This window comes from Anopheles coustani, chromosome 3 (genome assembly GCF_943734705.1).
Source record: "Anopheles coustani chromosome 3, idAnoCousDA_361_x.2, whole genome shotgun sequence".
Taxonomy (NCBI): domain Eukaryota; kingdom Metazoa; phylum Arthropoda; class Insecta; order Diptera; family Culicidae; genus Anopheles; species Anopheles coustani.
Genome location: NC_071288.1, coordinates 75,518,430 through 75,532,715, shown reverse-complemented (window position 1 = coordinate 75,532,715; position 14,286 = coordinate 75,518,430). Strand labels below are relative to the sequence as shown.

Genomic DNA, 14,286 nt, shown 5'->3' with positions numbered 1-14,286 from the left:
GTGCCCAACGCAGCACAACAGCGGCCGAAAATTACCGAGCACCCGAAGGATGCGGTCGCGGCCAAGGACGAACCGCTGACGCTCAACTGCAAGGCGACCGGCCGGCCACCGCCCGAGTTCGTCTGGTTCCAGAACGGGATGCCGCTGTCGCCGTCCGATCGGCGCGTCATCCTGCCGGAAGGATCGCTCTTCTTTCTGAGGTAAGTGTGGGTGTGAATGTAAATGGGTGAAAGGGGGAATCTAATCTAATAAAAAAAATATAGAAGGCATTTATTAATATAGTGTATCCTTTCTAGGAGATGGTAGTGAGGGATGTTGTCTTTCAACTAATCTTTTCATTTACCGTGGCATTAAAAAAAGGGTTTGTCTTAACACGTTGACTGCCAAGCGTTTTTAGCATACTTTTTTAGAACAATCTTTTTTAATATAATTTGTTTATAACATTTATCAAACCAACGATTTTTGAAGGCAAAGCAAAAACTTTGCTTCCCAAAGAATTGATATAAAATATTACTATAATTTTTATGTCGCTCCCTCCCTCCGACCCTCTTTTGGGTGACCCCACCACAACTAACCACGTTGTAACTATTGTAACTTTTTCCTAGATAGGTAAAATTAAAAAATAATAAAATAAATAGTGTCTTTTTGACAACTCCATGAACACCACAAACTTAACAATATTTAAAGTGATTCTTATAAAAATCCTCTCTTCAATCTTGGTCTTTAAAAAATTGTTTCTATAGCTTGTACAAATAAGAGAAAGCACAACAGAAGTGGATAAAATGCATTTCAAAGTGCATAGCAATGCAGCTGGCCATTGCAAAAGACTGTGTGAGCAACATTTCCAAAAAGGTTGCGAAATTGAAAAGCTTCAAACTCTCCTGTTTTTAAATGTATGTCCTCAGTCTCATTTTTTAGAAAGAAAATAAATCAGACAATCGAAGATTAGCCGATCGAAACTGTGCTTGATTCCCCCCATATTTAGCTTATCCGTTCCGTTCGAAGATATCCTTTTTGTGGTCTGTTTATATGATTGCATACGACACGCATTGCATTTCCATGTTTGCAAAAATAACAGGCTACCCATTTTACGGCAGAACAATGTTTCTGTTTTGAGAATCTTTTGCATTTCATTAACTGTGGAATGTACTATAAAAGACTTTTTTGTCGTGGAACTTTTAATTTGATTTTATTAAAAACGTTTCTCACTCTGTCTCACACGATTAAATGCACTTACTATCACTATTAAAACATTCTGAAGTGAGTGACTCGTGTTGGCTAATTTGCTCAATAGAAATAGGACAAATCCTGACGTAGACTTTGCCGTTTAAGATAACAATTCTAAAATCTCAGACTGAAAGAAGATTTGTTGCAATCATCGGCTTTAGAAAATAAAATCTAACACTCCCATAGTGTTAAATTCTTCCTAGAACCACTACATGTCCCTTCAACATACAAGTTTGTTAAACAAAGAGAAGAACCGAATCTCTTCTGTCCGATATCCTTTCATAATTCATTGTTGCCGGCGTCCACAACGCAAAGGATAGACATGGCCCGCATCAATCATTCTACTAATTGTTCTGTCGTGTTGTGTTTGCTCGTGTTGTTTTCCCCCAGGGTGACGCAAAACAAACGGGAACAGGACGCCGGCGTTTACCACTGCGAGGCCCGGAACTCGGCCGGAGTGGCCGTCAGTGAGAACGCGACGCTACAGATTGCAGGTGAGTTTTTGGGCGTGAAACAAATCTATTGCCATTGCTCACACAAGAAAAGTATAACTGATGTGCCATCCTCGATGTTTTACGTTTTGCAGTGCTCCGGGACGACTTCCGGCTGATGCCGAAGGACACGGTCGCGCTGGTTGGTGGACCGGTGGTGCTGAACTGTACGCCACCGCGCGGTATTCCCGAACCGTCCGTCCTGTGGATCAAGGACGGCAAGATACTGGACATCAACGGGAAGCACCATTCGCTGGTGGACTCGGGCAGCCTGCTCATCTCGGAGATTCAACCGAGCGACTCGGGAAAGTACGAGTGTTCGGCGCAGAGTATGGCCGGCACGAAGACGACCCCGGCCGTCCACCTGAAGGTGCTCGCTCCGCCGACGATCGTAAAGAGCCCGCACGACACGGAGGTGCTTGAGGGGGAGGGCTTCGATCTGCCGTGTGGGCTCGCCGGCGACCCGAAGCCGACGGTGACCTGGCGCAAGGAAAGTGGCCGTTTGCCGGAGGGTCGCTCCCGGAAGCTGCTCGACAATACGCTGCGCATTGAAGACGCGCGCCAAGAGGACGAGGGAAAGTACTTCTGCGAGGGCCACAACGAGGGCGGTAACGTCACGATCTCGGTGTATCTGTACGTGTACGAGGCACCCACGTTCATGGAGGCGCCGGTGGACGTGGTGATCCGCGAGGGCGAATCGATTATGCTGCCCTGTCGGGCGAAGGGACGTCCCGGAGTGCGCATCTTCTGGGATCGTATCGATCGGAAGCACGTGGACAATAGCGAACAGCACGAGGAAGGCGTCGAGGGTGGAGCGGGCAGTGAGTCAACGTTAGCGAACGACCCTTCGTCCTCCTCGTCACTGTCTGCGGCCGCCACGAAAAGACGTCGCCGAAGTGTTGCGTCGCGAGTGGAAGGTTTCGCGTTCGCTCCACCCGATGTGGCCTCGTTCGTGGCAAATGGAAGTGGTGACCTCGGCGAGGAGGGTGGTCGCGGGCGTGGCAATTGGACGATTAAGATTGAGCCCGTCTCCGAGCGGCAACTGCAGCGACAATATCCAACCCGGCTATCGTCCTTCCGCGCCGATTCGCCCGAGCACCGACGCATGCTACTGCGCAGTCGAAGAGATACCAGCAGCTCCCCGGAGGAAGATGGACAGCACGCGGAAACGCTGGGAACTTCGGCACCGACGTCCACGGGGACGCAGCCACCAACCGGTCACCCACCGAGCAGCAGCATGCTCGAGTTCGAGGACAGCGGAGGACTGACGCTCAAGCAGATCTCCAAAGGGGACGAGGGTTGGTACGCTTGCGCGGCCATCAACGAAGCCGGCAGCATCGTCAAGAAGATCCGGCTAACCGTACTGGGCAAGGACGAACCGGTGGACGTGCGGAAGGACGCACTGGCCGCCGGTTACGAACAGCACCGATGGGCCAACCATCACCAGTTCATCGTGCTGAACAACGTGTTCACCGTGTCGGCCAGCTCGATCGGCGTGACGTGGGACGTGACGGACAGTACGTCCCGCATGCAGCTGCGCATGTACTACCGCGTCGCATCCCGTCCGGTCGACTACTATCTGTACAATTCGTCCTTCAGCAGCGTGCTGACCACGAGCAACCTGAAGGAGCTTACCCTCACCGGGCTGCGGCCGTACAGCGAGTACGAGATCTTCGCCAGCATTCCCGAGGGTTTGGCCGGTTCGGTTTCGAACATAAGACGTGGACGCACGCTCGATGGGCCTCCGACAGCGCCCCCTACCGATGTGCGCGTTGGTGTGATCAACACGACGGCGGCGTTCGTCCGATGGTCTCCACCCCCCGCCCATCTGCTCAATGGAGAACTCACGGGGTACAAGGTAGGTGTTTCCGGTTTAAGAAAACGAAACCCCGCGACCCAAAAACAGAATCAATCTGGGGTTTTTTAATTCACTTCTGTTAATGAAAAAACTATCAAGTTCCCTAGAAATATTAATTTTTATTTACCTCGAGTTTAACTTTTGATCAAGAGCGACGATTGTCACAAATTGATGCCAACGCCTAACCTTCTCTAGTGGCAAAACTTACAGTTTTAATCCGTATCTAGGTACGCCAGTCTGAATATAGTTTTTGATTATGAACTGAGTACGTTTAACATCAGAGTTTACCCCATGAAAAATGTCCATCATAGGAGAACAAATTGATGAAGATTGGAAAACTACAATCGTCCCTTCCGAGCTCAGCATATTTTCATTTCATTTTCATTACATTTTACAAACAACCACGAAATAATTATATTTTTCACATCAATCAAATTTCGGATTGTAACGAGCTTTTGGAAGAAATCGCGTTTTTTAAAACGACATAGTTTACATAACACAGACATAAACCTGACTTTATTCGAGTAAAGGTTTTGATAGAGTATATGTTACAATGCATTTAAACAATACGTAATAAATTGATTTGTAAAAACTCTTAAATACTTCACATAGATATCAGTCTTCTAAGTATAAACACTACGTATAGCTGGTCCCTCTCAACGATCACTTTTTCGATCCGTCTTTTCTGTTTCATTTTGTAGATACAAATAAAATCGAACGCTACCAATAAAGTACTCGGACAAATGTCGCTCAACTCGTCGACGCAGTCGGTCGTCATCAACAGTCTCACGCCGGGCGCGATGTACATTGCCCGTGTCGCGAGCCTTACTGCCGGCGGGATTGGTAAGTAAAATCTTCAATTGACGGTACTAGGAAATGCCCGCTATAATATCTTCCTCTTCTCCGACCCTTGCTGCAGGTCCTTATAGTTCTCCGACACCGCTTCATATGGATCCGCAGAACATTGTGCGGTAAGTGTGTTCGGTTGTAGAAAGTTGTTCCTTCGTTGTTGGAATCATCTTGATGGGCAATTTTTTCCATGTTTTTTTAAATAGAACCGATCCAACGCCCAGCTACTGGACTGCCTCGTGGATGTCCGGTACGGCCCTGGTGGTGGTCTGCGTCGGCATCATCAGTGCAGCTATCTTTGCCATCTTCTGGACGGTGCGCAAGAAGCAGAGCGTCAAGGCGTCCTACCCGGGTCCCTCCGTAACGACGATCATTCCGGACAAGCAGCACACACTCTGGCTACACGGCAACACGCTCGTGAAAGCTCACCCGTCCCACTCGCTTGACCCACCGAGCACGTCCGAGTACGCCGAGCTGACCAACAACACGATGCCGTCGGCGCAGCAGATGGGAAAGCTGATGAACAATCTGGGCGGCGGGGGAAACATTCCACCGGAACCGTATGCCACCGTGACGCTCCAGCGTGGTGGTATGATGACACTCGGGGGGCTCGGAGGCGGTGGGGGACCCGGTGGTGGTGGCATGGGACCGACCCTTTCGGAGGAGTCCTGCCTGAAGTGTTCGAACGGCAACAGTCCAGCGTCGAGTAACGAGTACAATGCGCCGATGAGGGAACCGATCAACATCTCGGATGTTTTGCCGCCTCCACCGGATCATCCGTACGGCACGTACCGACCGCCGAACAATATGACCATCCGGACCAACCCGGCCGCCCTTTCGCCGCAGATGATGCGCAAAAACGGCGGTGGTGGACCGAACCAGTCGAACGGTAGCCAACCCCGGTGGGATACGCTTCCCCCACCGATCCCGAGCTTCCCGCAGAACTGGATCCGACAGCATCCAAACCAGCACCACCACCAGCACCATCCGAACCACCACCATCAGCAGCAGCTGAACCACCAGGATATGTACAACAACGTGAGCGGGCCGGAGAACGATTACGAGAGCGGGTCGGTCCTCTACGAGCAGTGCTACCGGACGGGGCCTCCTTCGAGCGGGGGCGGAAGTGCAGGCGGTGGCAGTGGCATCAACGATCCGATGCTGATCGGTGGCAACATCGAGTTCTTCAGCCAGGCGGGCGAACCGACCGAAGAGTTCTACCGCAACGTGAACCAGGAGTTCTCGGATGATATGGGTTTCGAGCCGGCGAGCCCACCGGCCCCCTGCCCCGAATCCGTCCCGTTCAACGGCGCCAAGTATCTGTCCAGCGAGAGCCCCATGATGACGGCCCGACGGCAGCACAACAGCGGTGTCGGTGGCCGAGGCGGCGGCTACGGTGGAGGCCATCACCATCCAATGAACCATCCGCACCAGCAGCAACAACAGCAACAGCAGCAGCAGCAGCAGCACGGCCAGAACAGTGTCGAGCACAGCTCGGACGACAGTGAGTGCGATTGCGGCAACGGGAGCAACGAGGGTCGGTGGGTACCGAGAACGAAACCGCGCACCCGCAGCCGCTCCAAGTCCACCGATCGAAAGTACAATCGGAATCTCATACGATAAAACATCCCCGAAAGCCACCCCCCATCCTCCCTAGCGTTAGAGCTTTCCGTTAAAGAGGGAGCGTGTACAGTCGACCCCGTTAGGTTCCCGGCTTCCTCTTGGAAAATGGGACAATTAGTGCGAACACATAGAGGCTAACTAACTAACAAAACAAACAAACAAACAAATTACACATACACAGTAGTTGTAGGTTAAAGGCGCGCATGGGAAAGGTATAATTATTAACAAAAGAACGGTGTTGAGATGCACTCGCTCAACCACAAAACTCATCTCATCCTACTCATACGACCGCAAGCGAACGCTTTCACTAACGATAATTTAAAACGTGCATCTTTGCATCCTCCATCTGGGTTCGAATCCCAACTGCGACCGGACCCCCTCCTCTGTAAGAGAGGACTGACTATCCACCACGTACACTTTGGGAAAAAAGTCTCGTATGCCCTTAACGGGCAGGAATGACCAACAAGGTCGATACGCCAAGAAAATCTTTGCATCCAGCATACGCATAGCAGCAACGGGTACAGTGGAGAGAAAACAATGGAAAAACATGGTGCCATTAACTTGATGTGTTATCGTCAGCCCAAACAAAACTCTCGCTCCCACACACAAATCGTGGCCCTTTTCGTCCTAACTTCCGCTTCCTGAAACCCGGTAGAGATGGAGCCCGTGGGCAACGGCATGTTAAACGCCATACAATTTGCAACAAACCAAAAAAAACTCAAAGAATCTCAAAGGGATGGCAGAATCGAACAATATCTATATATTCCTGCCACCCAATCTTTGCCATTTCCTCCCCACATTGCTTTGAACAACCGGGTGCAAACAATCGCGTGTGATCCTTTAGTGCATATAGTGTTACAAAATCTCGACGGCAACATATTAACGAAACATGCCGCAAGTAGTAATCGAACGCGCGAGTAAGGCAACAACAAAAGTAGGAAACAGAATGATGCACAAGGGATAGTTCTTCTTAACCCTTTTTGGGGATAACACAGAAGCCACCGGCATCAGCTAGCATCCTTCCTAAGGCTTCTCTTCTCGAATAAGGACTACGTCGTACGGAACAAAAGAAAGATCGACAGGTGTTAATGTTTGGTTTGTGGTCACACTGCATACTGCTAGTTGCATGAGTTCACGAGGAAAGCACTGAAAGCAAATACTCATTTTACAGCAACTTTCATAGCAGAAAATGTGCACGGTGGTCAGCATATGTTTTCGTTTAGCTTGAACGTCACTTTGTTCAAGGTGATCTTCGAATAATCCTTTATTCTTCTGCTTTTTTCTCAGTGCCATAATTTACCCAAAACCCTTCCCATTTCGAAATCAGAATGTGCGGGGTCAGGTGTACGAGCTGTTGACCTATCGTCAAGCGATTCGATCGAAAACAAGTAGACCCCCGCTCGGGGAATTTGTTGAAGCTGGTAGCTGTTTTCCAATCCTACATATCAGAGTGTATGGAAGCAAGGAAACGGGGTTTTGCATAGCGCGATAGAAAGCACACAGCGAACATATTGTTGAGTTGAGTCACCATCATCATAGCGAAACGACGTGCCATTAAACATTGGTTTGCGCTAGTCCTTTAAATGCCAAACGAAACCGAGCAGCGTTTTCTTAGCAAAAATCTCCAGAACCATGGGACTAATGCTCCGAAGTATACCATTCTAATATACCAATACCGAGTGTTTCTTGTTTAAGTGAACAGTTTGAACGCTATCACAACGGGAGACATCGTTTCGAGTGGAGGAATCGAAACAAAACCATTACTAACTGGCCATATCTCAGTGCCACCGGTTCGTTTAGTACAGTAGCCACTAACTATCAACCTTTAAACGGGTACAACTGAAGGGAAAAATGCAAGCCAGTTTAAAATGCATTCGTTTGAATACTTGTATGTTCTTGTTTTTTTTTGCGAAAAAGTGATTCATTGAATGCTTCCAAACCCCCGGATTTACCCCAATCGCAATCCGCGCTGAAAGGAATTCCTCAATACTTCCTCTCCTTGTACAGATAGGTGAGCATCAGAAGAAGAAAAATATCTAAACAAGCTCCACTGTTTATATAGCGCCAACGGTACGTGTGTGCGTGTGTATCTATAAGCTTCTTTTTTCTTTTGTGTGTGTTGTTCTCTGTTTGCCCATCATACAAATCGGTGTTGTTTGTCCGTTCCAGTTCGTTTCCGTTGCCATTTGGTTTACGAGTTAGATGTTGACAGAGCAGCAAAAGAAATTCAAGAACAAACCAAGATTGTAAAGCAAAACGCATATATATCTATATATACATACATACATAAATATATATATATATACACACCTACTCAATAGTCAACAGGTAGAAATGAAACAGGGGAAAGTGACGGACGACGTACGTAGGCAAGCCAAGTAAGAAAAAAAAATAAAACGCGCATAACAAACGCGTGTTCGTCACATCAGTTCAAGGAAACAAAAAACACTAGATGAAGATTGTTGGAAGAAAAACAAATAATAAAGAATAATAGAAGAAACACGAGGGTCCCAAAGTAAAGCAAAAATAAAAATGAACGAACAAATCAAAAAAACATATGACACAATGAAACCAAACTAACAAACACAAATGTGGGTGCACGTAAAAGAGGGCAAAAATATATATATATCAACTGTGATAACAAACTGAAACAAAAGAAAAACAAAAATAAACAAACATTGTATGCGGCCCGGGGGGGGGCTAACTGAAGACGTAAAACATTAAACATACCCTCACACAGCTCTTAGTAGTCATGCGAACGTACAACAAGTGCGTGAATAGAAACCGTAGGGCAGATGGAAGTGTAAAAAGCAGACACTAACGAAAGGGCTATACGGTAACGGAAAACCTATGTCTTGAACAAAACCTTCCGCTCCTGTCGGCAAAAAGATCGCTAACAGTTGTTTCCTTACGCAAAATTCAATAGTGTCCAACAAGACGTACATCGGTATAAAAGGATGTGTTTTGTTTCGGAGGAAAAATGTAAATTTAATTGTGCTTTGCTGCAGAAGGATGCCAACTCCAAGCCACAAACACACACACACCCATACAACAAACTGCATACCAAATAGAAACTCAAAACAAGTGGCAAACCGTGCTGTAGTTAAGGGACGGATGGACGATGAGGAAGGTTAGTTTAACGGTGTGGGACGAAACAAAACAAAAAAAAAACACGCGCATACAAACAACAAATCATGCATTACATAGTATTAAATTAATTAATTTATTGCCTTAACAAAAAGTAGCTATTAAACGACGATAAAAGTAAAACAAGACAGTAAAAGCGAGCAATAGGAGGGATGCAGGAGTGAAGGCCTGGGGGGAAGCACACACACACACGCGCTTGTTATTGTAAGGACGGTAGGAAATATATATATATATATATATACTTATGGTAAACGTTCAATTTTTGGAACAACTTCCGGAAGAAACGTGATTTTCGGTAACCTACACATCCAGGAACGTGCGCTGGGAGATGTTTCCCGAGTGTATTTACAATAAGATACAAAAAAATTACAAACAATCTCAAACACACATACATACAGACACACGCGCGCGCGTTAAACAACCAAACCAGGATATCGTCAGGAGCAGCAGCAGCAATAACGATGTAGCGAGGTTTGCATTGCGTTCAATAATTCAAGCATAATCAACCTATTCCCAACTATTAAACTGTAGTAAAGAAGAAAAACAAGTCGATGTAAACGAGCAAGAAAATCTGGACGAACGTAAAATGTTCAAATCAGTCAAGGAGTGGAATCAGTAGAATGCAGATACGCAAAACCACGATTGTGAACGATGACGACCTTGCAAAACATGCGAACAGCCTTGAGGGGAAAGAAGAAAAAACATGGGCAAGCCACAGCAGAACATAGGAGAAAAAATAGAAAACATGAGAAGACTTATTTTACATCATTATTAATTATTACGATTATTGATAAAAAGAAAACAAATATTATAGTAAACGTAGAAGGGTACGGTTTGGACGATAGAAGAAATGAACAACACACCCGAGCAAGAACGGGGGAAGAAATCGAAAAGAGACTAAAACAGTAAAACAAAAATGGAATCAGATAAGTCAGTTCAAAAAGAAAATCCATAATATCTAGTATAGCATGAACGACAAAGTTATTTGCGCTGGAAATCAGTAGGTCAGTAGCAATAACGTTACACAAAAAAGAAACACGTGTTAAACTAGAAAGGGTATCCTTCTAGGCAAACAATAGTGGAAAAGAAACACACAAGAGGAAAGAATGCAATCGAATCGGTTATTTCGCTTATCAGTAAAAGGCAGCGTGGTCAAATCAAAAGTAAAATTTAATAGGCGAACGATTAAGAACACAAAATAGAAAAAGGGGCAATGCGAACGGGATGCTCATATACTGCATGCGTTACCAACCTTCAACGTTTACCATTAATTAAAACTGCAAAAGTAAGAATAAAAGCCAACTATTTACCATCCTATCGTAGCATCATTGAACTTAAGCATCATAAACACAAACACAAACCTACACAGGGAATGAAGATTAGAGAGAAGGGGGAAACCCCAAGAAAGCTTTTAAAGGACTTTCCGGTGGTACACGCATACAAACGAACTCATTTCAATAGTAGTCCAAACATTTATAGATAATCTTGCATTTAAAAAAAACGTGTAGCATAAGCGATGCACATTTCTACAACATTAACTCGTCTCTACGCTCGCTCGTACATATTACATTGCCATTATCAACATCTTCCTGACAGAAAGACACACACACACACACATGGAATATGGAACAATTGCCATTATTTAGATGCCAAGTAATTTGTTTGATTAAGGACTTTAAGATAGTTAAGTTGTACATTTCCATAGACAAAATACACCATTCATGCTTTGGCTTTGTGGGTTTTTTTGGAGATTCCAGCCTTCGCGTTTTTTGTTTCACTTTGGTACACAATTTAAGCTTCTTCGTTTGGTATTTTTTATTTTTGTCAATACGTTTTTTTTCGATTTTCGCTTGTAGGAAATTGACTTAGAACAACAAACGTTGCTCTACTGAAATAATGGAAGGGGACCCAACATGCGTAAGGATAGGAACGGAGTTAAGCATTGTTAACAGAAACTATTAAACAAAACGTAAAGGAAAGTAAACAATAAAAAAACAATTGGTAGACATTGACTTTTTACCATCAACGCAACAAATTATTCACACAAACACACAATTATACACATCCATACATCCAAACTAGTTCTTATTTAACCTAAAGTCCAAACGGAAATAATCTCTAAAGAAAACATGAAAAACTAGGCAAACGCAGCGCTAAATAATCTAACGAAAATACTACTACTCTTCAATCTTTGTTATTATTTAAATATTTCGCTTTCTCAAATCCGCTTATCTCGCGCGCTCGCGTTCTCCTTCTCTTTATACTCAAAAATGAAATCCAGATGAGAACAGCAGAGTGTAACAAGGGCAAGTGGCCTCGTCGAGTGCATAGAACGGCAAAAGGTCCACGTAAAAATAATCGTAAGCAAAGGTAACGAAAAGCGGAAAAAACTAAAAAATATTAGTAATGGGAGAAATGGGAAAATTAAACAAAAAAAAAGCCAGTTCACTTTAGGTAAGTAGTGCGTAAAACAAGCAAACCGATATTGCAACAGGGCGAAGAACAGTAGCATCTAAGCAGCAAAGCAAAATTGAGGAACCAAAAACAAAAACAAAACCGACAAAATCGAAAGAAGTTATCAAAGAAGCGAGCAGGTGTGTTTTGGCCATTATTGAGAGTTTTGAGTATATAAGGTCACCTTTGTTTGAATCGGATTCGAAGGGGACAAGAAACATAAAACAAACATGGAAATGTAGACGATAACACAAATTAACAAAGCGCGAAACGTAATGCAACTTTTAGAGAATAGTTTTAAAAGGGCTAACGAGCTGAGAACATTTAGAGCAAATGAAGAAATGCATAAGAAATTAACAAAAAAAGGCAACATCAAATATACAACAGAAGAAAGAATGCAACTAGTGGTAACAGAAGATGCAAAAATAGTAACAGTACTTCATAGCGACAACTACAAAAAGCCATCCGAAAACCGTTAGGAAACAGGAAAACGTGTTTAAACAAAATCTACTACTGAAAAATCAACCGAAAAAGGGTGCGGATAATAAACTAATGTGAGGTACATTCATGAAAATGAAACAACCCAACAAAACGAATCAATGCTATCAAACCGGCAGCATGTAGAAACACAAAACACACAACACATACTCAACTGACCGAACCATGGATAAACCGCAAAAGGGTTTGGACGGCAGTACAAGCATAGCGAAACTGAACGGAAGTAACTAATGAAACCTAGGACGAAGCAAATGCATGAACATGAACATAGTAATAATAAAGAATGAAACAAAAAATACAAAACGAGCAGGTTAGCAGTTTTCCATTGAAAAAAATAATTCCATTTGTTTTATTGTGAGTGATGTGAAGAAATTCCGATCATTTCATTTACCCAAGAGATGAAAGAAATATGTTCTATTGCTATTCCCATTTGTATTGGGATAACTTAATTCATGGAGCAGTTTATTCCATTGGGTAACAATTTATAACATAGAAATAGCACATGTTTTGTAATTCAGCTCGACTCGTAGACTACTTTTGGTTTAAAAGCGAGTAATTTCCATAGCTTTTTAGTGGTCATCGACATCCTGTATTTGCTGCGAATCTAATTTTCTTTTTCCACCTTCTTCGAAAACAATCTATTGGCAGTTTTTAAAGTTGCCAACTTTCTTCGAGCTTAGTAAAATAATTCGCCGTCGGAACAATCCTCCCATTCGTCCGATGATCCAGTACCTATATAATACCTAATAGCTTCGTCAACGACGTCGTTAATCCAGACTGAGAATTCCTCCAGCGATTTCTTGGGTAGATCATTGTTGAGCTTGTTAAACTTTTCGCGTGCAAACCGGGGCAAAAGTTTGATCAGCTCTGGCATCAGCTTCTTATCGTACGATGGTTGTACGACGAAGTTCTCGTCTTTCGCAGCCAACCAAATATCATCGATAACCATGGCGAAATCGTGCAGCTCCGTAAATTCGTCCTTCGGAATGTTTGCGCGATCGCGCAATCTCTTCATGAGATGCTGGATGCGTACATCGTTGGGTTGTTGCTGTTTTTTAGGTTTTTTGCCCTGCGGTTTTGGTTTAGTACCCTTCTTCAGCTCCGTCGTAGGCTTCACCGCGGGGGCTGCCGGCGCCGGATCATTTTGCGCTCCATTTGTGATAGCTTTAGCAGTGCCGGTAGCTGGTAGCAAAAGCTGCGCAATTTCAGCATCCTTATCCTTCATCAATACCCGGGTAGATTGATACAGTTCCTTCCAGCCTTCCACCTGCCGGCGAAGCGTTTCGATTTCTTCCTGCAATAATGCCGCGGAATTCGATGGGCCAGGATTGCTTTCACTTTCCTTGCCGATCGCCTCGAAGGATCCAATTGTTTCCAACTCTGGTAGCAAGGCCTCTAACGGTCCATTTTGGCTTGCGCTTAGATTATTACTTTTCTCTGCGATCTCTAACTTTACTGCTTCAGCCATAGTGTATTTACGTCTTTTTACCTCCCGAAACAACGTACGTTCAACAATAAACTGCCGGTCTTTTCCAAGGCTAAATTCCCGCTATTTTTTGGTTTTGGAGTGAATATCGTTTTCTCTCTCTATCTATTGTTCTCTCTCGCTCTTGGCAATGCTGTGAATTGTTATAGCAACCTTGGACTGTTTAGAACATCTTCGATTCGAACAGTTTAGAATGGTGCGGAGTTCAAATATCTAAAATGATAATGTACAATGAAAGTGTTTCCCACAGATGTATGGAAAAGGATAGTATAATTATAAAATTTAAAAAAATTAATAATTTTTTCCCAAATTTTAAATAACATCCAGATATTGAAAAATTGCTGTTACATTGAAAGGCCTTTTTTACTCACCATAACAATATGCGAAAAGAAAATAAACAAAGGAATAATTGGCTTTCGTAAAGTAAACACTTCATAACATAATCAAACAAACGCGCAAAGGTCTAAACAACCGGTCACAGCTTAACGCAAGGTCTTGCTTTTGCCGGGGGTTAAATTACGGTGAATTACGTTAACGTACGTGCGAGGATTCGTAATATGGGCCCGGCGGGTGGAATTAGCGGGAGGATCATGTTCCTAAGTACGTTCGAGAAAAAGCTCTACTAATAGCTTCCGATTTATACGCAGTCAATT

The 14,286-nt window shown here is 44.3% G+C and overlaps 1 protein-coding gene across 1 annotated transcript in view; it reads left to right on the top strand.

Moving 5' to 3' along the window:
• Positions 1–9,092, top strand: part of LOC131259084 (protein sax-3-like) — a 35,997-nt gene extending 26,905 nt beyond the window's left edge. Inside the window, exons 3-8 of the mRNA XM_058260502.1 lie at positions 14–200; positions 1,618–1,721; positions 1,814–3,576; positions 4,278–4,419; positions 4,496–4,547; positions 4,632–9,092. Coding sequence (XP_058116485.1) covers positions 14–200; positions 1,618–1,721; positions 1,814–3,576; positions 4,278–4,419; positions 4,496–4,547; positions 4,632–6,048 — 3,665 coding nt within the window. The 3' untranslated portion in view covers positions 6,049–9,092. The remainder of the gene's footprint in view (positions 1–13; positions 201–1,617; positions 1,722–1,813; positions 3,577–4,277; positions 4,420–4,495; positions 4,548–4,631) is intronic.
• Positions 9,093–14,286: the final 5,194 nt, after the last annotated feature.